The sequence below is a fragment of the Pogona vitticeps genome, chromosome 1, assembly GCF_051106095.1.
Source record: "Pogona vitticeps strain Pit_001003342236 chromosome 1, PviZW2.1, whole genome shotgun sequence".
Classification (NCBI taxonomy): Eukaryota; Metazoa; Chordata; class Lepidosauria; order Squamata; family Agamidae; genus Pogona; species Pogona vitticeps.
Window position 1 is genome coordinate 246,420,096 of NC_135783.1, and position 20,545 is coordinate 246,440,640.

Here is a 20,545-nt window from a genome sequence, read left to right on the forward strand (position 1 = left end):
TCATAGGATTTGTAAAGCTTTTCTCCAATAACTCATTTCAAAGGAGCCAAATTTTTTTCTGACAGATTTTTTTTATTGTAGACAGCAGTAAGGAAGCCTAATGATGTTGACTTCGGCCTCTAGTGTCGAATCTTTACTCCTGAGGTTTTCATTTCCTTCATGGCTGTCAAAATCCTTTTGATTTCTTGGCTGCAGTCTCCATTTTGCTTAATAACTAAACAACTGCATTGTCTTCATTTCTACAGTACAAGTAAAACCCACTGAATCAGTTCCTGAATGGTTAGCAAAAACATACATCCCCCGGTGCATTGGGTCTACTAGTGGGACTAGCAATAGAATACTGTAATAGATCACGTATTCCATAAAGCCTGAGATAAAGATTGTCATTGCAAATCTTTGCAGAGCATCCTAGGGCCTTTTCTTCAAACGAAGAACGGGGTAGAACTACTCAAAGCCCTGTTAAGAGAAGCTTTCACGTTTCTTCTGAACTTATAAGGTCATTTCAAGGCCCTGCAGAAGAACGGAAGATGAATAATAGTACTCTGTAATACTCCCTGTATTACTGAAAGGTCTGGTTCAATTTTTGACATAATCCAACCTATCGCGCACCTCAAGCACATAATTCCACCAACCGGAGACCGGAAATTTTTCGAACAGTGATGGCTGCGGTGACCTTTCACATGCGCCTGTGTATATCAAAAACTACAATACCCTGAAAGCTAGCAAGCTTTGCGCCTGCGCAGTTCCGAAAGTAAGAACGGAAATGCGTGCGTGCTCTTTCAGCTCCGCCTTCCCTATTTCGGACGCCATTTTGTCGCTGACTTTCGCCCGCCGCACGGCGGTGCTTTTTTTTCTTAAAGGAGAAGCTACAATGTTTTTTTAAATCCATCCCGACCATGAAACTTCGGAAAGAGCGGATGATGTGAAAACGAAGGAACAGATTTTGGAAAGGTACCGGCTTTCTTTTCCTTTCATCCTGAAAAGGAGAGGCTGAGGGCGAGCTCTGTGGCCCGAACTACGGGAGGGGGCGATTACTACAGGACGAACTGTTTTTAAGGAACAGTGACCCTTGCGTAGCCTCAAATATTATACGGAAGGGCGCGCGGAACCTCCATAAGGATATATCTTCGAATGAGCAGTTGAGGGCGTTTAACTTGGCGCGTGAGGGGATAACTGTTAAACGGCTTCAGTTTTACGAAGAGCGCGCGCCACGGCCAGAATTCAGACAGCGCGTGCACGCGCTGGTTCCCGATGAGACTCGCCAGTTGATTGGCTTACCCGGCTTACTGCTGTAATTGGTTGACTCGCGAAGGGGTGGGTGGGGTGTGTCTTGTATCTTTCCTCCTGATTGGCTGGCGTCGAGAGCTCTTACGTGCCGCTTCAACTTTGAACTTGTGCTCGATTGGGCTCGCTCGCGGGCGAACGAGGGGGGGGTTGTGTCGTAGAGAGGCGGGGTGAGCGCAGAGCGCAGCTGACAGGAGGAAGAGGGGGGAACCGCGGCTGGGGTCCCCTCCGCCAACTGCTCTGATGCCGGGGGCGTCCGAGCAGGCGGAGACCCAGCAGGAAGAGCCGCCGCCGCCGCCGCAAGAGAGAGAAGAGGAGCGGGTTCCGCCTCCCAGCGGCCGCCGGCGTCCTCCGCCTCCTCCCACCGTCGCTGTCGAGCAAGGGGAGGAGTCGAGCGGCAGCCGAGTGCTCCGGGGAGGCCGGGACCGCGGACGGGCGGCTGCTGCTGCGGCCGCTGCTGCTGCGGCAGCCGCCGCCTCACGCCGAAGAAAGGCCGAATATCCCCGACGGCGCCGCAACAGTCCCGGCGGCCGGCAGAGCCAGGAGCCTGAGGAGCCCACACCTGCTGCCGGGGCTGAGGAGGAACCGCCACCAACTGCCGCTCCGCCCGCCGCCTGCAAGAAGGGGACCCCGCGCGGCGCGTGAGTAGCTCTTCTTTTCCTCTCTTTCCAGACTTCTCCGGGGGCTGGGGGGGGGAGGGCTGGAGGAAGGCTGTTGACGCTGGTTTGCCATAAACACAAAAATGCTGGGTGGCTACCTAGAAATGCATTCCAGCCGAAGATTAAAAGCCGCCTAACCTTCATACGGTGTAACTTATAACAGTTGGCCCAATGCCGGAAGGAAGACAAGGCAGCAGCCTTAGTTTGTTTGTTTTTGTCTTTTGGCATTCGGAAGCATATTGTCACTGTATCCCACATTCCACTAGAACTTTATATGACGTTTAGTTCTGTTTTACCCTTTCATCCAACCCACCCCGTAGCCTTCTGTGTTTTTAAATAACATTTTGATAGTTTAATTCATTAAAGTAGCTTTGATGTTTTAGTGTTCTTGTTTAGTTTCTTGTGCTGCTGTACAGAACTTCTAAAACCGCTAACAGCTATGTAGTATTAGGATGCAGTCATATTTTGTTTCATTCTTGGCCTAATGGTGGTTTAACGAGGTGTTTTTTGTGTGACACATAAGCACTTGAAAAGGCCAACTAATGCCCAGTATGTATTGGAATCCTGCATTTTATTTGGATGCCAGTTACTCACTGTTAAATTAAACTTCCTTCTGAGGAAATGTTCTTAGGGATATTGTAGATTGGGAGTAAAATCAGCTTTGTTTGGATGCCAGCAGGTATATGTGTATGTATTGTGCTACTGGGTTTGATATAAAATTTGGAAATGGAATTCTTACAGATCTACTCCATGACTTGAGTTAAGACAACTTAACTTAGGGACATGGAATGAAGAGGCTGTGTATTTCAGAGAGAGAGATTTGGAAAACCTGTTTTGTGTCTAAAATACTTCACAAACAGTGATCACCACAAAAATTCTTCTCTTTGTAGCTTTTACTTCTTGTGTGCTTATCATCATAATCATTCGTGTTATTACTACAGTACTACTGTGTTCATACCTGGTTTTTTCTTTCTATTGGAAGTTGAAGTGGCGTGTATAATGCTTCCTTCCCCGTTTTATCCTCTTATCAAACCTTATAGGGAGGTTAAGCTTGGAGATGTTGAGTGGCTCGAAACAAGCTTTATGGCTAAGTGGGGATTCCAACCAAAGCCTTCCAAGTCCAGCATTGTAAATACTGAAGTATCCAGATACTTCTTGCTAACAGTAAATCAGCAAAGTGACATATATTTACAGAAGAAGTGATGCAGTTTTAGTTGACTCTTATCATTCATGATGTTTTGTTAACATCTTATGTTTTTAATATTTATTTCAGGTACTTGGACAAAGCTGCAGTAAAAGGTAAGATTTGAATGTCCTTTGAGGAAAAACCTTTTTTGCTAGACTAGAAGAAAAGTATCTGTTTAACCCAGCACTCTATAAGCACCTAGTAAGTGTCCAAATGTTTCTGAATGAAGCTCAGAATGTTGCTAATGATAGCTCTTGTTTCCAACATTTGAACATCAAGATGTATTGCTTCAGGACATTATATCATGGGTAGTAATAGTTGACTGCATGAACTTGTTTTTTAAATGTGCCCGAGCTTAAATGACTACAAAATTAATGTATTGAAAGTATTTTTAGCCTGCCTTTATCCTTTAAAAGAATCCAAAGGTGGCTTACATAATTAAAAAGACAATATTCAAAAGCTAAAAACAGTAGGTTTACAAATATTTCAAAAGAATTAAACATGTATTACAGTAACAAAATGAGTACTAAAACACTTTTAAAACAACAGAGCACAACAATCCATTTAAAAAACCCTCTCAAACTACCACTTCTTAAGAGAAAGCCTGCCTGAAGAGAAAGGTCTTTATCTGTTTTTAGGAGGACAGCAGTGATGGGGGTAGCCTAGCTTCCTGTGGGAGGGATTTCCAGAGTATGGGAGCAGCAACAGAGAAGGCCTTCCCTGTGTCATTCACTTTTTTTAAACAAAAAGTGTAAAGTTGTTTATGGGCAGTTCCATCTGTATGATTCTAAAAACACAAGGGAGGGGTGCTGTCCCTCTTTGATCAGCATCTTTCATTACATATGCTTATACTGTAGATCCCAAAGAAGAGGCAGAAGAGGAAGAAGTCTCCAGTATTATTGCTGCTGGAACCCCAGTCAGTACTGCCAGGCCTAGTCGGGGCTGGCGTAGCAACAGGGCAGCTGCCTCTATTCAAGGTGATGCAGAGAATTCAAGGAGCTCTAGATCCAAGACCGGGTCCCTGCAGCTCATCTGCAAGTCGGAACCAAACACAGACCAGCTAGAATTTGGTATGGTTGTTTTCTTTTGTTAGAAAATGAAAACATTTGGCCTCTCAATAGGTAGCATAAACCTTACAATTTATAGGAGGAATTTTTTATTGTTGCAAACGATGTATTCTCAGTATGACCTTGTAAAAGTGGCTCTTTATAAAAGTATGCAGCAGTAGATTATCATGATCATTCAGTAGTTAAGATGAAACTTACTCATTGGGGTAACACCTCATTTCATTACTGTAGATCTGTGGTTCGCTACCTTCGGTAACCCAGGTGTTCTTGGATTGCAATTCAGAAACCTCAGCCAACACAGCTGGTGAAGTCTTCTGAGTACTGCAATCCAAGAACACCTGGGTTACTCGAAGTTAGGAATCACTGCTGTAAATCTTTTGAGATGTCATTTCCACCTCTTTTGTTCCTTTTCTGTAAAATTGGAAATGGCTGCTCCATTTTTTCCATGGTGTAGCATTTTGGCATCTTACATTGCTTTCCTATGGCACAACAGTATATTGTTAGATTTTGTAAGTTCTGAGTTACAGGCTGTCCAGACTTCTATATGTATATATATGGATGTCTTTCCTTTTTCAGAGATCACTGAAGAGCACTCATCCCCAACTGGAATCAGGTAATATGAAATACAGATAATTTATATGTAGTCTATAGTTTCCTCATAAGTAAAATAAACTCAAGACTCCTGAACATCACCTTTCCCATAGCTCTGTGCTCATTCCTGTAAGATTTTACTGGAGATGCATTAGAGATAGCAGAACAGTCAGAGATCTTTATGTAGTGGATACCAGGTCTTAAGCAAAAAAAACCCCTTTCTGCTCCATTTATGTGAGGAATCAGTTTTGGTGTGCAAAGTTGAGGTTTATTACTCCAGATTTGCCCTGATCGCGTTGCGCTAGGGCTGCATATAGATAATAGTAGCTTGATACATTTGTGTGATAATTGTAACAACAGTTAAGGTTTCCGTTGCCTGCTCTTTTTTCTTTTATTAACTTACTAGTTCACTTTTGTCTTGAGTCTGGGTTGCTGTCTTTCAGAGGACTTATGCACTCTTAAGAAGATAGAAAATATGTACCACAGAAATGATGGGAAAACATAGGTAGATGGTAATTGGAGTGACAACTTTTGCAGGAGCACCATTCTTTCACTGAAACTTGCTGCCTCCTTCTTGAAGTTGCACTAGCATAGTTCAGTAGTAGACAGGGAACATTCCTTTAAATCAAGCAGGAAATGCGTGCTTAAAAGGGAACTTTACTGCTTGCCATGGAATTTCCGGAACAAATCATAAGGATTACTTTAAAATTAGTGATGGGGTTTTCTGTTCTGTTGCTGATATATTTTGGACAGTTTGAGAGAAACATTGGGACTTTATGGAATCCATAGACTGCTTTTTTCCACACCCCTGTTTTAGATGAGTTAATTTTGCTTTGATTTTTTTGCTGAGTAGTATAGTAATTCTTTTTTTTTATATGATTGGAATTTTAAAAAATTGGATAATTGGAATCTATATCTTGGGGCTGGCCATAACCCTTTAGTAAGTGGCTGACTAGTATGTTCTCTTTGTTACATATTATAAAACCTATTGTGCCCTTGATGGAGAGACTGAGTCTACTGCAATACTCTTGTTTGCTCAGTGTATGTAATAATTCAGTATACAACATAGGATAAAATTCTGATGTCTATATTATGTTCTTCTTTGTGCAGGAATATGTTGATTCATTAATACATTCTGTTTTATTTTCCACTAGTAGCGATGAAGAAATGTTCATCAGTGAAGAAGATGCTCCCTTCAAAGATGATCCGAGAGATGAAACTTATAAGCCCCACTTAGACAGGTGGTTTGTTCTGTTTTACAGGAAGTGAGATTGTATGTTGTTCCTGCATGTTGAAAGCTGGCCTCATGTTTCCCTGTTGGGACTCAAAACTAAAATATCTGTACAGTATATTATGTTTTTCTAGTCATGAGCAACTAGACAGTAAAAATGGTAAAACCAAGAGGCATGCTTGTTCAGTAATTACAGGGTTGGGAAGCATGAAAGGCTTAAGTATCTGATGCCCAATCTTGCTGGTTATGCCCTTTGGTGTACTCAGTATAAATCTCAGTGGCAAATTGCTCCAAGTTAACGAGTCAGCTTAGGCCATTGTTTCCCAAACTGTGTGCCGTAGGGTCCACCATTCCTGTGGTTTTTTAGTGTGCTGCCAAACCAGCCAGGAGCAATACCTGAGCTTCCCAGAGTGGTTCTGTAGCACACACCACCCTTCACAGTGCCCCACAGCTCCTTGAAGCACTGCGAAAACAGCCAGGAGTAATGCGGAAGCCAGCAATGGTGCTATTGCTGCTCTTCTAGCTGTCTCTGGCTCCTTCCTGCTTGTTTCTCGCTGCTGCTCTAAAGCCACTGCTTAGGAGAGCAGGGAGCAAAAAAAGTTTAGGAACCACTAGCCTAGGCATTTGCAGAACTAAATAAAAAAGGACACAACAACAAATGCCTTTGCTATATTCTTAATTTGTGGGAATTCACCACTGTAAAAACATAATGGGATTCTGGCCTAAAAGTTCATGTAGAAAAATTACCTCGAGACTTTAACGTCAGATTGAACTATAGTGCACATGCACACCTAAAGATGTTTCTTGTGTATCAGTGTCTGCTATCTGTATATGCAGGGAAGCTCCAAAGCAAAAGAAAAAAACTGGGAAGGGTAAAGAAGAAAAACAGAAAGAGATTAAAGTAGAAGTGGAAGTAAAAGAAGAAAGTGAGTTTCGGGAAGATGAGGAACCACCTAGGAAGTAAGTAATGTTATGTGGTTTTCCATTTAAATCTGTTGCTGCTTAGTTCCCTCTTTGATAATTGTTTGACAGGTCATGTTAAAAAGACAACGGTGCTCCTTGATGGTTGGAAGAGCAACTACATCCTTTTGCATTACAGAAAATATGGTGTACAGGGCTCTAGTGTTTATATGTTGACTGAAGATGCTGTGATTCCAATAAACCCATCTTCAGATGAGACCTACAAAGTACTGATTTTTTAAAAGCTGTTTCAGCAAAATAAGAGGGTCTTGAAACAACTGTAACTGATATATAACTATCAACAGCCAATCACCTTGGAGAACTATTTTTATTTTTGTAAAATCGGGTAGTTGGCCTAAATTTGCAGTGCAGTCTTTTTTTATAAAAGTCAATTGTTTTTCGTGCGATTTACACTCCTTCCTTGAATTGCACAGGTCCAAGCAGCACGGTTTTTATTGTACACTGATTTTTTAAAAAATAAATAAATATTTCAGTAAATACTTTGCTTCTGTTTGTCTCCAGGAAGTGGCCTGAGAAAGGTGGGCCTCAGGTTTACTGATGCCTCTGTTTTTGGCAGTGTGGTATCCCCTGGTGCAAAATCCAAATGAATTTGTCTTTCTATGACTCATTTAAGAGGTCTTTTTTCATCATTATGTCTATGAGAACGTGGGAGGGGGAAGAAAGGCAGCAGAGTAGGGTATCCTGAAAAGGTGATTGCTGGTTGGAATCCTGAACAAAAAACCTCCACACTGCAACATCTTAATTGCACTACTCACTTGTTCCTTTGTAAACTATTGCCCCATTCCTGTGGGAGATGTCCATGTGCAGAGGCCAGTGACAGCATACATGCACTGCTAGTTCATGAAACATATAGTTGATCTGTCCACGTTGTGAATTCTTGACACTAAATCTCAGCACGCGAGAATTAGAAACCATGTTAATAGTTGTGTCACTGGACTGGGAATGGCATGTTTAGCACTAAATAGGTGGTCAACACTGTCAACTTTGACACGACACATTTGAGAGGGCTTGTGGATGAAAAAAGATCCTGGGTTTGAATACTCCTCTTCCTCTAAATACATCTTATGTGTCATAGTTAATATCTTGATTTCATTCATTAACATTGTAGCACATTTTGTAAAACTGCTCTTAGTGTCCAGTACTACAGTATCTGTATCTTAAACAACTTGCACAAATTGTTATACAAATGTTTATAAAAAGAAATTTTCCCTTCATGGAGAATTTAATGGACTAATGGTGGGTAGTGATTTCTGTGCTGCATTTTTACAAAATAGGAAGGCGAACCACCCCCGCCACCCTTCTTTCTGGAAGTAATCTATTGCAGGAAATCATTATTAATCAGATGATCATTAGTTTAATAGTGGTCTTCTTCTTTAATCAGCACACAAGCTCAAGTACTCTTCAGTTTTTTATCTTGTCTGAAATTTTGCTCTGTTCTATTTTTGTCTTTTGCACTGTATTCTGTTTTGATGTTCTTGCCCTAGGAGAGGGAGAAGGAGAAAAGATGATAAAAGCCCACGGCTTCCAAAAAGGAGGTGAGTTGCTGTTGTTTTTCTTCTCACTTAACAATGCAGAGTCCTTAACTAAATACTACTCATCAAAAGTTAGTATTTATGTACATCCAGTGTATAATAAGAAAAAAAAATCCCCCCTAGTGAATGACAACACAGTTTGGGAGATCAGATAGTCAGATGTGACATCTTTGCACATGTAGCTTTCTCTTTCTGGGGTGCACTCTGAGAAGACAGAACAACTGAGTTTGCACTGTGGTCTCCTTGAGGTTCAGAATCCATCTTTAATTAATTCGTTTGAATACAGCCTTTTTGCAGGAGGGGTTAAATTACCAGTCCTAGTTCAAGTCCCTTCTATGCAGTTTCTGTATTTCATTTCATTTGCCCTGCACTACTGAGTTTCTAATTAAGAGCATTATTCACTAAATTTCAGGTGATGAAGTACAACATTTTCATTTTGAAGTATTGTGATGCTGCAGGGAAGAAATGCTTATAGCTTACACCAATATTGAAAACATTTAATGGTTACAGGCAACCAGTTAAAAGAAACAAACTGTCATAGACTCAGTGATAAACCACAATTAAATGCAATAGTGGCATCTTTCATGCAGTATGGAATTCCAAGTACTTGGTATTTCTTAGAGCTATTTCTTTGCCTGGCTGACATTTATATTTTAAAATACCCCTTTAGAAGTCCAACGTAAAAGAGTTGTGTTGGACAGAACAATGTGGCACCTTTTGTGCAATGGGTTTTCTGAGTCTCACTGCCTCTTAATTAGTCATTTGTGGTTTACATAAGCTGTGTTTAAAAATATTTGGTCATAGGTATTATTTGGTCATAGGTGCTATAGATGGCTTCTAAAAAGGCTCACTTTTTGTAGCAGATAGGTTCTCACTAGTGTATCAGTTCAAAAATTATATTGTACTACATTTGTGACATTAGTGAGTGGCGTACTATTTTTTCTTCCTCTTCCCTTGCTATGTGTGTGTTAGGAAAAAACCACCAATACAGTATGTACGTTGTGAAATGGAAGGATGTGGCACTGTCCTTGCACACCCTCGCTATCTGCAGGTGAGAGTAACTTATTTATTGCCTTTGAAGGAGAACAAAAGAATACAGTGGTGCCTCACAAGATGAACGCCTAGTGGGATGAAAAAACCACAAGACGAATGTCCCCCCCCCCCCCCCCGATCGCTATGGTGCCTCACAAGACAGCTTCTATGGCTAGGCTTCGCAAGCTCTTTTTTTTTTTTTTGAGACCGATGCCTCGCAAGATGAAAAAAATTCATTTGTCTTGCAATGCATTTCTGTGGGAAGCCGCTTTTCGCAAGACAGTTTTTTTGCAAGACAGTTCTACTTGCGGAACGAATTACATTCATCTTGCGAGGCACCACTGTATGTTGACTTTATAAATCAGCTTGGCTGTTCCACTTCAAACTGTATTTTTTTCTACCTTTGATGGTTTACTAAAATCTACTGTTCCACCTTTTCTTCCTCAACTTGTGTTCAAGAGTTTGTCTCCTGCAATGTGAAAATTGAATTCATTCATTTTAATCTGTCAACTTCTTCTCCAGGCTTCTGCCCCTTCACCTTTTTTTTACATTTTTTTAAAATTTCCAAAACAAATACAAGAATACAAAATACTTACTAATACAATCTTTCATTGTCTATAACCCCACTTCAGCCTCTTCACCTTCCAGCAGCTCTTTATTCTTTTTTTTTTTTCTGGCACATTTGCACTATCTTCTTACACTCATCTAACTTTTCTCATAGCCTCTCAATCCTGTTACCATCCTGATTTATCTGTCTTCCATGTTCTTATACATGCTTTCAATGACATTATCAATCTTTTCATTCTGTCTTCTATTAGTATTTAAACATTCCGCTGTTTCCCTTTTTTTGAGAGAGGCTTTTGTTCCACCCTCCCCCTCCAACTCCCAGCTATTTTTCTTCTTTATTTTTACCTCTAAACTGTTTGAGTGTGCTGCTTACTCGCACTCTCAACATTTCTGTTCCTTCAGTAATCATTCATGGTTGTCCAAAGATACCTTTCTCCCTGAACATTTTCCACCCATTTTTCCTTGCTGGCCCTGTAACTGCTTCTCACAACTACACTGTGCAACACCTCCCTTAGTATCTTAAAATACCTACTCAAAATGTATCTTTTTGGGGAAGCCTTTGGATCACCCCTTTATTCATTATACTTTATTTTAACTAAACCTAAGTGGTTCAGTTTAATTGTAGTTGAAAATCATCCCTCTGCTTCTGTGTTTCACACTGTAAATTCCTTGTTATACCTATTGTATCTCTCCTTTTGATCAAAAGGATCACATTCACAGATTGCACAATGCAAATAAATACTTGTATACACAGTTTGTGAGTGTTGATGTCTGTTGCTCTCTCTAGTACAAGTTTCTTTGTATTAGTTTTGTTCTAATACAGACTTGCCCATAATTGTAACCCCACTCAGTTTTCTATTACCAAGAAACTGATTTTTGTTGGATTCAGGTACCTCCCTCTTCCTCAAAAAACATGTCTGAGAAGGTCCCTGGTTCGGAACTATATTTAGTACTGAGTGTGAGGGAGAAACTTCCCTGATTCCTCTTGCGGAAAGATCCCACTAGACCTTGTTCTCTTCTGTAAGGAGCAGAGCATTTTCATTCATGGAAGGGCAAGCCTTGATGGAACCCAATAGAATGGAAAGCTTTTGTTGTTCAGTTTAAGAGAACCATTTCTATACTTACCGGTACATTTTGCAGCATGATAACTTTTCTGTTCAAAGTGAGTTAACAGCAATTAACCAAGCCTTCCTTTCAAGAATCTCCTGCATTCTGTGGAATGTATCTTATGTATTAATCCAACAATGTAATTTTACCATTCCCCTTTAACATTCAGTTCCTACTTTAGGGCCTGTTGCCCAATTTGAACAAAATCATTAATGGGACTTCAGAAAACCATGTAGGAAGAAGAAATGTGAGCATGCAGAAGTGGGTGGCTTATACTTTACACTTCCCCATATCAACTGGCATATCTTGAAATATCCTTCCAGTTGGAGTACTTGGGAGATGTGCAAATAGATGTGGGACAATGGATTAATTGTCTTTATATTGCTTTCCATACTTCTCCTGAAATTGCTACATTTAAAAAAAATGTCAAGGAACTGTAACATATGTAAATGTATAGTTAACTTCCTTACAGATACAGGAAGGGCTCAGGAAGATTTTTGAGCCTTGCTTGGAATGATCTTTAAGTGAAATAGCCCGTTGTTTTGGGGGGTTTTGGGGGCAAAGAATGGAAATCTGACAGAAATTTGTCTCTTCTCTGAGTCTTCTTTCACACCAAGGCCTGCTGCAATCATTGCTGCTTTTCTTGAATCTTAAATGCATAAATTGAGTACTGTACTAGTAATAATCTTTATGTATTCTGTTCTTATCTCTGTTCTTGAACTTGAAGCATCAAGACTGGTTGCTATTATGTAGAATGGTAGGTTGAACTATAACAGCAAACTTTTTTCTGTTTTTATTATTTATAAACTTAAATTGCTTCGTTTTTAGCATCACATCAAATATCAGCATCTGCTGAAAAAGAAATATGTATGTCCTCATCCTTCTTGTGGGCGACTCTTCCGGCTCCAGAAACAACTTCTGCGACATGCTAAGCACCACACAGGTAATTAGAGTTATAAGCGAAAACCTTGATACTTTCTAGACAAAATTTAATATTTTGTTTGGTTATGTCAGCTGCTGTAATCCAGGTGTTAAGTGCATAGTGTTTGGAAGCTCCTTGTTATTAATGCAATATTGGGAGATTTAGAGGAAGCAGAAATAGATTGTTTAGCACTAAGATGGAGTTCTATTTGTGTAATTGGACATTAATGGGATCATCCTGTTTCTTCCACTTAGCTTGTTAAGATCTGCTGCTAAATAGTTCAGAATGATAGGACTAGTATATTGTGTAGCATCTGTGGATGCTGCTTTATTCTGTTTAAAAGGCTTTGCCATGGATTAGTCACAACTGAACAAACATGCATCTTGAAACATTTTAAGGCAGAAGGTGGCAACATGCACCACTACCACCACTGGGACCCCCCAGCACCTCCAAGTTAAATATTGAAAACATTTGTCTTGGTTCCTTTGTCCTGTCTAGGATACACAAGGACCACTCCTGCTATTTTTAAGGAGTCCCCAGCCCCACCTGGGTCCCTAACATTAGTGAAATTTCAATAATAATGTTTAGGCACTGGGGCTTTCTCAATTTAAAAAGGTCCCTTTTTTGTAAGAAATATTTTGAGAGTCAGCATCATTGAATTCAGTTCACCCCCCTGAGGTCCAGAATAGGTATGTAAAGCACCAAGATCTCTAGCTATTATACCCACCCTGTTTTTAAGGGTACAGTTTTCAGGGTCTAAGGCTTAAAGAGCAGTAGAATTTCAGAGTTCAGATTTTTAAAATGCTTCTTAGAAGTAGATCCAATTCAGAAGGTTTGACATTGTATTTGCTGTAATTACTGTAATGATGTATATAGTCTACATTCAGGGGGTAGCCTTATTAGCACTTTAAAACTCTCAATTTTTGACAGTTCCTCTTTACAGAAGGTAACTTGTTTATCTTTTCATTAATACAGAATAAATAGAATATAGAGGGCGGGCTGGATAGCTCAGGGAGTTTGGTATTTGGCTGCAAAGCTAGAGGTTGGGAATTTAGTTCCCCACTGTGCATCCCAGGAGAACCAGCCTATATGGCTTTGGGCAAGCTGCGTAGTTCAGGATGCCCACAGAAAAAGGGAATGGCGAACCATTCCTGAGTACTGTATCTGGAAAACCCTGAAAAATGTACCTATAAGTCAGAACTCACTTGAAGGCACACATTTATTTAAATAGTATAGAACTTTCACATGTAATGAGACTTTTTAACCATCTATATACCGTATTTTTCGCTCCATAAGACGCACCTTTCCATAAGATGCACCAATTTTTTAGGAGAAGAAAACAGGAAAATATAATCTGTTTTCTTCACTCCATAAGACGCACAGACTTTCCACCCCCCTGTTTGTGGGGGAAAAGTGCGTCTTATGGTGCGAAAAATACGGTAAATCCATTTTATGAGTATAGATATTTTAACATTTTGACTGAAAACTGTTATGTCACATAAGACTGATGTCAGAACCAATGGTGGATTTTTTTCAGAAATACAAACACAGCCAGTTTTGTACCTGAAGGTCCAAAGGCTTCCGTGACTAGCCCCAAACTCAAGCTTGTCACCTTTTAAAATGATTATCCATTAATGTGTTTGACAACAGCCATTAACTACACCGGACCCAGTGGCCACAGAATGGAAATGATGTCTTTTTATTTACTTTCTCCAAACCTTTATTGGCATAAATGATGTCTTTTTATTATAAAGTAACATCAACTTGGGAACAGATCTAAGCTTCAGTTCTTCAGTTATAAGGAACAAACAAACATCTTTCTTTAGTTACACTCTTCCTTTTTCATCACCTTTAGGCTCCAGCATAGTTTGGCCACATCACCACCCACTCAACCAATCACCTTGCTTCCCTATTACTAAGCAGATTGGTCAGGGTTCCCATCACAGCTCCCATGGAATCTCTTTTGTTGTTCAGGAGCTGTTGTAGTCCATGGGCTGGGGAAGCCTCTAATTAGCAGAAATCCCAGTGGTAGCAGTTTTTGGTAGTTAAATTTTCTCTTGTCTTGTAGCCCTTAATGGCTTCACAATGATGAGAAGGGAGACTTCAGGATCTTGGGGATGGGATCTTAATGTGGTATTTTAGAAAAATCACTGCAGCTGGTGATGTCGTGAGTTTTACAGTTTAACACATGGAACAGGATTTCAGCCTTTGTATGTTACAATAATGAAAAAGCCACCTATTTGTTTAAAGTTGTAAAATATTTTCCACATTAGTACTAGGAATAGAGGTGCAGCTTTGGGTCTAATTTTGGAGTAAGTCTGTGTGCTGTTTTACAGATCAAAGGGATTATATTTGTGAATATTGTGCTCGTGCTTTCAAGAGTTCTCACAATCTGGCAGTTCACCGAATGATCCATACAGGCGAGAAGCCATTGCAGTAAGTAATGTCATGATTGTATTCTCGAAGGCTTTCACGGCCGGGATCCAACGGTGGTTGTAGGTTTTTCAGGCTGTCTGGCCGTATTCTTGAGGTTTTTCTTCCTAATGTTTCGCCAGTCTCTGACAGGAGTCAGAACACCAGAGCACAGACAGAGTTCTGATTCCTGTCCTCTGAAGATGCCGGCCACAGAGACTGGCAGAATGTTAGGAAAAAAAACTTCAAGAACACAGCCAGAGAGCCCGAAAATCCTACAACAACCATAATGTCGTGATTTTTTCTTTCTTATTTGTTTCATGAGAGATCTTTGGCCTTTAAAGAAGCTGCCGCTTTCTATTCTACTCATGTTTCTTCTGCAAATCACCAACTTCATTAACTTTCTGTCATTTTCCCCACCCCTGTTTTTTTTTTTTTTTTTTTTTTTAGATGTGAGATCTGTGGATTCACCTGCCGCCAGAAGGCCTCATTGAACTGGCACATGAAAAAGCATGATGCAGATACATTTTATCAGTTTTCCTGCAATATCTGTGGAAAGAAGTTTGAAAAGAAGGACAGTGTTGTAGCACATAAGGCCAAGAGCCACCCAGAGGTGCTTATTGCTGAAGCACTGGCAGCCAATGCAGGCGCACTCATCACCAGCACTGACATCCTTGGTACCAATCCAGAATCTATTATCCAGCCCACTGACAGCCAGGGTCTTCCCCTTCTTCCAGATCCCATTGGAAATGCTACTCCTGGAGAATGTCTACTGCTGAATCCTGATGGCATGGCTAAGGCGTATTGCAGCGGGAGTGACCGGGTCAATCTTATGGCCGATGGAAAGATCTTTGTTGGCAATGCTAGTGGGGAAAGCACAGAAGGGCTAGTAATGAACTCAGAGATACTTGGAGCTACCACTGAAGTTCTAATTGAAGATTCTGATTCTGCAGGACCTTAGTGGAAAAGGAGCACATGTGTGTTGGAACAAGATGAACTTGTATTTAAAAGGGTAAATGGGGGAAACCTGTTCAACATAGAGAAACTATAACATTAAACTACTAGTCAAATAACTAAAGGGCCTCTCCCCCCCTCTGCCTTGCTCCGTCCCACCCACCCCCACAGATCACTACACATTCTTTCACCATTCCTTTCTTGAAGAGGAATGTTGCCTTTATGCAGACTGACAAAGCAAAGGAATTTTTGCAATGCAGTAAAGGGAAGCAGCCAGAGCCTCTCCCTCTCCTTGCCCTCCAAAGTAAGCAAACTTCCTGCTTCTTGACCATGTTGCAAGATTGGAGGTGTTTGTACTCTGGACCAGTATTTTGTTTTCAGAGCCCTCCTTTGCTCCTCAACTTGCACCATCCTATTCTATGCATTGACCCTTGCAGGCTCTTAGCTTTCCTTCTAGGGTTTGAGAATATAGCTTGGCACTTTAGAACCCCGCAGCAGAATGAGCTGTAAAACAGCATCTCTTTTCCCTCTCCCCCATTTACCCCCTCTGCTGGTGTAAAGAAAGAGAGGGGATAATGCTGGCACTCTGGTGCTCTCTTTTTCCAAGAAGAGTGCCATCCTTTTGTACCATTGCTCTGGCTGCAAAAGTGCTGTGTGGGAGAGGTAGTGAGAATGGGTGCTAGGCTTTGTAAAAGAAAACTTGCACTTTGAACATGTCTTGTTTTTAAGTTGTGATAACAAATCTTTATTTATTTGCTTTTTTAAAAAAGATCTGTTTTGGTTTTTGTCTAGGAAGGATTTTTTAATTTCAAAACTGAAAATCCTTTGTAAGGATATAAAACAGGCAGCCGCTTCAGCAAACCATGTTTAAAGAACTGTTCCTCACCCAAAGTGAAGGAAGCACTTTTGGAGCAGAATGTTATGTAGTGCCCTTTCTGGTTAATGGCGAAGCTCTTGTTTGCTTCAGCATTTGTTGCTTGCAGAGGAAAAAAAATTTTGTGGCGTTGCAACAACTGCATCAAAGATTTGACCTTCTGCAATCATTAATCCAATTGTCCTAATATTTTGCTTATGTGTGTTGCATTGTTAGGTTTGCATTTCCCTCTAGTTTTGGTGGGCTAAATGCCACTAAGCGCAGCATCTGTTCTGTTAATTGCTAGTAACTCATCTTCTAAGACAGTCTGCTTCTTAAGACATCTTTACAGACAAAACTGGCATTGGGGAGGAACAACTGCGAGGCACATATCCTCTTGTTTCTGTGAATTTTGGTGGCTTGGGCATTAACAGAGGGTGAAACATGCCTGGAATTTTGTAGAGGGCTTAGAAAAATAGTGTGACACTTCTGATCAGCTCATAATTTGCTAAACTCAACTTACCAGCTCGTAATTTGCATGAACTTTTAGCTATTATTTCAAGCTCATTGTGGCAGAATACCCTGGTGATTAGTCTTCTCTCTAGTGGCTAATATTCCTATAGCTAAAAACGCAGTTGAGTTCTGTTGGGATTAATCATGGCTAAGGACTGATGCCTTTTTGTTTATTGCTGTTACCTCCTGTAGGTCTGAACTGAACCCTCTTGTGTGGCACTAGCCAACATTAATACATACCCAGCCATATTTCTTTGTAGCAGTTCTAATTGTTTGGCTAGTAGTTGATTTGTTTACTTAGCTCTGGAAGCTGAACATTGACAGACTATAAGAAGTGGTCTGTTGCAACCTGGTACCTTTAGTTTTTGCAGTCTGGCCGCAGGTTTGTCAGCAACTAGTTGGGCTGCAATACATTACTGGTGTATTGCATGCACACTAGGAGTTACCTATTGTAGAAGACTCACATGAGCTACTTACTTCATGATTGAGATTGGCACCAGAAAGACTAGCAATCTTTTGCAGTAAAAAGCTTGTTTTGCACACTGTTGAGGAGACTGCCATCCATATTGGCTAGAGTGTGCAATATTTTGCTGCTTTACCAGTAAGATCGAATCATAATACAGATTCTCTTCTAGTGCAGAAGTGACTTGTTTAAGTTTAAGAAAAGAGGCTGTTGATAGGTAGCTGGCAATTTACTTGAAGTCCTTTCCATCTTGAATTACTGTCAGCCTCTTGTCTACCTTTCCTAGATAGTTCTGTTAGTCGGTCTCTCTCTCTCATTGGGTTAAGTTTGTATGTGGTTTTGTTAAAAGTAACATAGTTTTATGTTTATCTAGGACAGTCCCTTGCACTCTAGAGTAGATAGTTTCTGTTTTAGGTGTATAAGCTGAAAACCATTTGTCCTGACATAAAATGGTCCTGCTGCTTCCCTTTAATGTCTCTCCCACCATACGCATGCAGTTTTACTTCATTCAGTTATTATAGCAGTTGCAATAAACTATATATTTTTTTCTAGTAAGCTTTTTTCCCATGGGAAAGAAGCATGGTGCTGGGGGTTGAAGCTGTATAATCTCTTCTCTGTAATATGAGGTAGTTTACAGTAACTAATTTTACATAAACCCACTCCAGATGCAGTCCCATAGTCTTGATGTATTTGTAACTTCATTCTGGCTCTGTTAGCCTTGGATCCCCTTATTAGTACTGTATAGGGGATGATCTGAAACCCCCTCCAGTGATTGAACTAAGCTTGTTTGCTAGACGAGCACATGTTTTCCTTTCAGCGTTTTGTCAGAACAGCAGCAAAATAGAACTGATGAGTATAGGAAGCTCAGGAGTTTTTAAAGGATTAATCCTTAGTGTATGATAAATGGTCCATCTACTTCAAATAGTTACTGAATAATAGCAGCATACTGAAGCCTTTGGTGGGAGGGGAGGGGGAGAACTGCTAAATCCATGGAGAAGCTTTCCAGGATGATAGTGAAGTACTGGGGGAAACTCTTCTAGCATTGTGAATCCTACCAGACAAGGGGTAGGATTTGCAGTACTTAGCAGAACTACCTGAAGTAGTAGCCACTGGGTGGCAACAGAGCTGTGTTGCATTGTGGCACACCCCTATTTTTTAGTGTTAAGTGGAGGGATGGTTGAGTTGACAAGTCTTTGATTGCTTAAAAGCCTTGTTGCATATAAAAATTTCCACAAAGTGAGGGTGGAGATTTGGTTGGGGGGTGTCGGGGGAGGGGCAGTGATCCATATTGATAAAAGGTTGTGTATACAAAAGGAAATAAAACAATAAAAAGGGACACTGTTTTTCATCTCTTGTCTTTCAGTTGAGTAAGCAATTATCAAAATAAACACAGGGGAAATATTCTTTGTCTTCTTGCATGCTGACTATATTCAGAATGTGCAAATGTGCAGGACACTGCTGTCAGTGTATCCCCAGCATAGTATCTTTTTGGAAAAATCCCATACAACTGAAGAATGCCTGTGGATGAAGCAAACAAGCATGTGGACTAAATACAGCATCTTCAGGAATGTCTCCGCTGAAAGAAAGAGCACCACTTCTATGTTGCGCAGGGAAGGCCTGGGATGGGTAATATTGAAATGCGATTCATTTCTGTAACTCCTGAAACACTGCATAATTACACAGGCACATGACTACTGAAAGTGTATCTTTAGAATTTGCCTATGACAAGTGCTGGGGGGATGAATCAGTGCATCTGAGAGGAGTGGGCTAGAAAGAAGTGCCAAGGTGTGACCTTTTAAATATTCCTATGGTCTTGTAAACGTAACATAATATAGGCTGCTACTTGATTTTTCAGTGGCAAGAACAAACCATTTATCCCTGTTACATTGCTATGTTTATAAAATATATATTACCTTACACAAATAATGGACGTTATTGTGGTACACAAATGGTAACTACGGTCAGCCGAAAAATTTTGTACCAATTGTGTACCAGCAGTGCTATTGGGGTGTGTGTGTGTGTAAAAGACGGTATAGTAGTGGAAGAATTTTCACCCACAAGGCCTCTGCAGATCACATTCAGCCTACTTAGTGATTGGTGTGGTGCAGAAATTCCCATCTGCTTTAATTTTTTTCCCTTATGTAAATTACTCCCACTTTAAAAATTCTTGTGTGGCCTTGCACTGTGTTTTAGTGATTAGCATTGTTTTGAATGGTTTGTAACAATGGATTAAGGTGTTTGATTTGGGATTTCTTTAGGGTCTTAAAGGCAAACTTGGGTGTGCCTTCCAGATGAGGCATATTGTGCCATATTTCTTCTCTCATTCACAGAATTTTACAGGGGCAGGATTAGTTCCTGGCAACCATGACTTCCAATTATGATTCCCTCCCACTTTCCCACTGAAGCTTTCATCTTTATGTTTTACTGTGTAGAATCCACTGAGGGACAGAGGGAATCCCTTCACAATGTCTTCATAGGTAGCACTACAAGCCATCCATCTTAAGCAATCTATATGTATTCATTTGTTATGGGTGTTGGAGGTAAAGGTTTTTCTGTTTCAGTTGAACAAATTTCAGAACCCATCATGGGCAAGGATCCAAGGAGTAAATGATTGGTCTCAATTGTACAAGCAGCCACTATATTGGTGGCCTCTGTGGATAATGGTGTTTACATTGGACCTGATGTGGGCATTTTATCTGCAAAGTGTGTTACAAATTGATTATGAAGGGTTTTCAGTTGTTTCCCCGATGTTCTGGTGGACCATATTAGATACGCCTCTGATTACTACTGCCACAAAGTATGTCCACAGCAAATGTGATGCCGTGGTTACACTGTTGGACAAGTGTTGAAGAAACAAGTTCATATTCCCATTCAGACTTGAAGGGGGCACTAAATGAGTTTGAACTAATCGCTGTCTCTCAACCTAACCTACCTCAATATGAGGATTAAAATAGGGATGTGAATCACATATGCTACCTCAAACTTTTTAGATAGAAGGTGAGGAGTGCATTTAAAATATAGAATAACAAAATAGATTCTAGCCCTATGTTTGGTTATGTTTTGTTCAAAGTTTTTAACCACTGATGCTGCACCTCAGCTATTGGCTCATTCCATTTATCAGTTTAGATTTGGCAAAAATCTGTGAGAAAATCTTAGATTTCAGGAAGGCATCTGGATCTATAAAGTCTTTG

General features: G+C 40.5%; 1 protein-coding gene across 4 annotated transcripts; it reads left to right on the forward strand.

The window, feature by feature from the left end:
* The first annotated feature begins 797 nt into the window (after positions 1–797).
* Positions 798–18,702, forward strand: ZFP91 (ZFP91 zinc finger protein, atypical E3 ubiquitin ligase). Of its 4 annotated transcripts, none has more exons than XM_020792293.3 (11): positions 798–1,925; positions 3,217–3,242; positions 3,987–4,199; positions 4,773–4,809; positions 5,942–6,028; positions 6,856–6,978; positions 8,484–8,534; positions 9,504–9,582; positions 12,066–12,180; positions 14,496–14,595; positions 15,022–18,702. In XM_020792293.3, the coding sequence occupies exons 1-11, from the start codon at positions 1,528–1,530 to the stop codon at positions 15,530–15,532; spliced, it is 1,740 nt and encodes a 579-aa protein (XP_020647952.3). In that variant the 5' UTR covers positions 798–1,527; the 3' UTR covers positions 15,533–18,702. The 4 variants fall into 4 exon arrangements, with proteins under 4 accessions (XP_020647952.3, XP_020647954.3, XP_020647955.3 ...); XM_020792295.3 differs by having other exon boundaries at positions 5,945–6,028; XM_020792296.3 differs by lacking the exon at positions 3,987–4,199.
* Positions 18,703–20,545: the final 1,843 nt, after the last annotated feature.

Coding starts and splice junctions, on each gene's coding strand:
- ZFP91 (XM_020792293.3), top strand. CDS start 1,528: ATGCCGGGGGCGTCCGAGCAGGCGGAGACCCAGCAGGAAGAGCCGCCG. Junction 3,243..3,986: donor GGACAAAGCTGCAGTAAAAG/GTAAGATTTGAA, acceptor CTTATACTGTAG/ATCCCAAAGAAGAGGCAGAA. Junction 8,535..9,503: donor CCACGGCTTCCAAAAAGGAG/GTGAGTTGCTGT, acceptor TGTGTGTGTTAG/GAAAAAACCACCAATACAGT.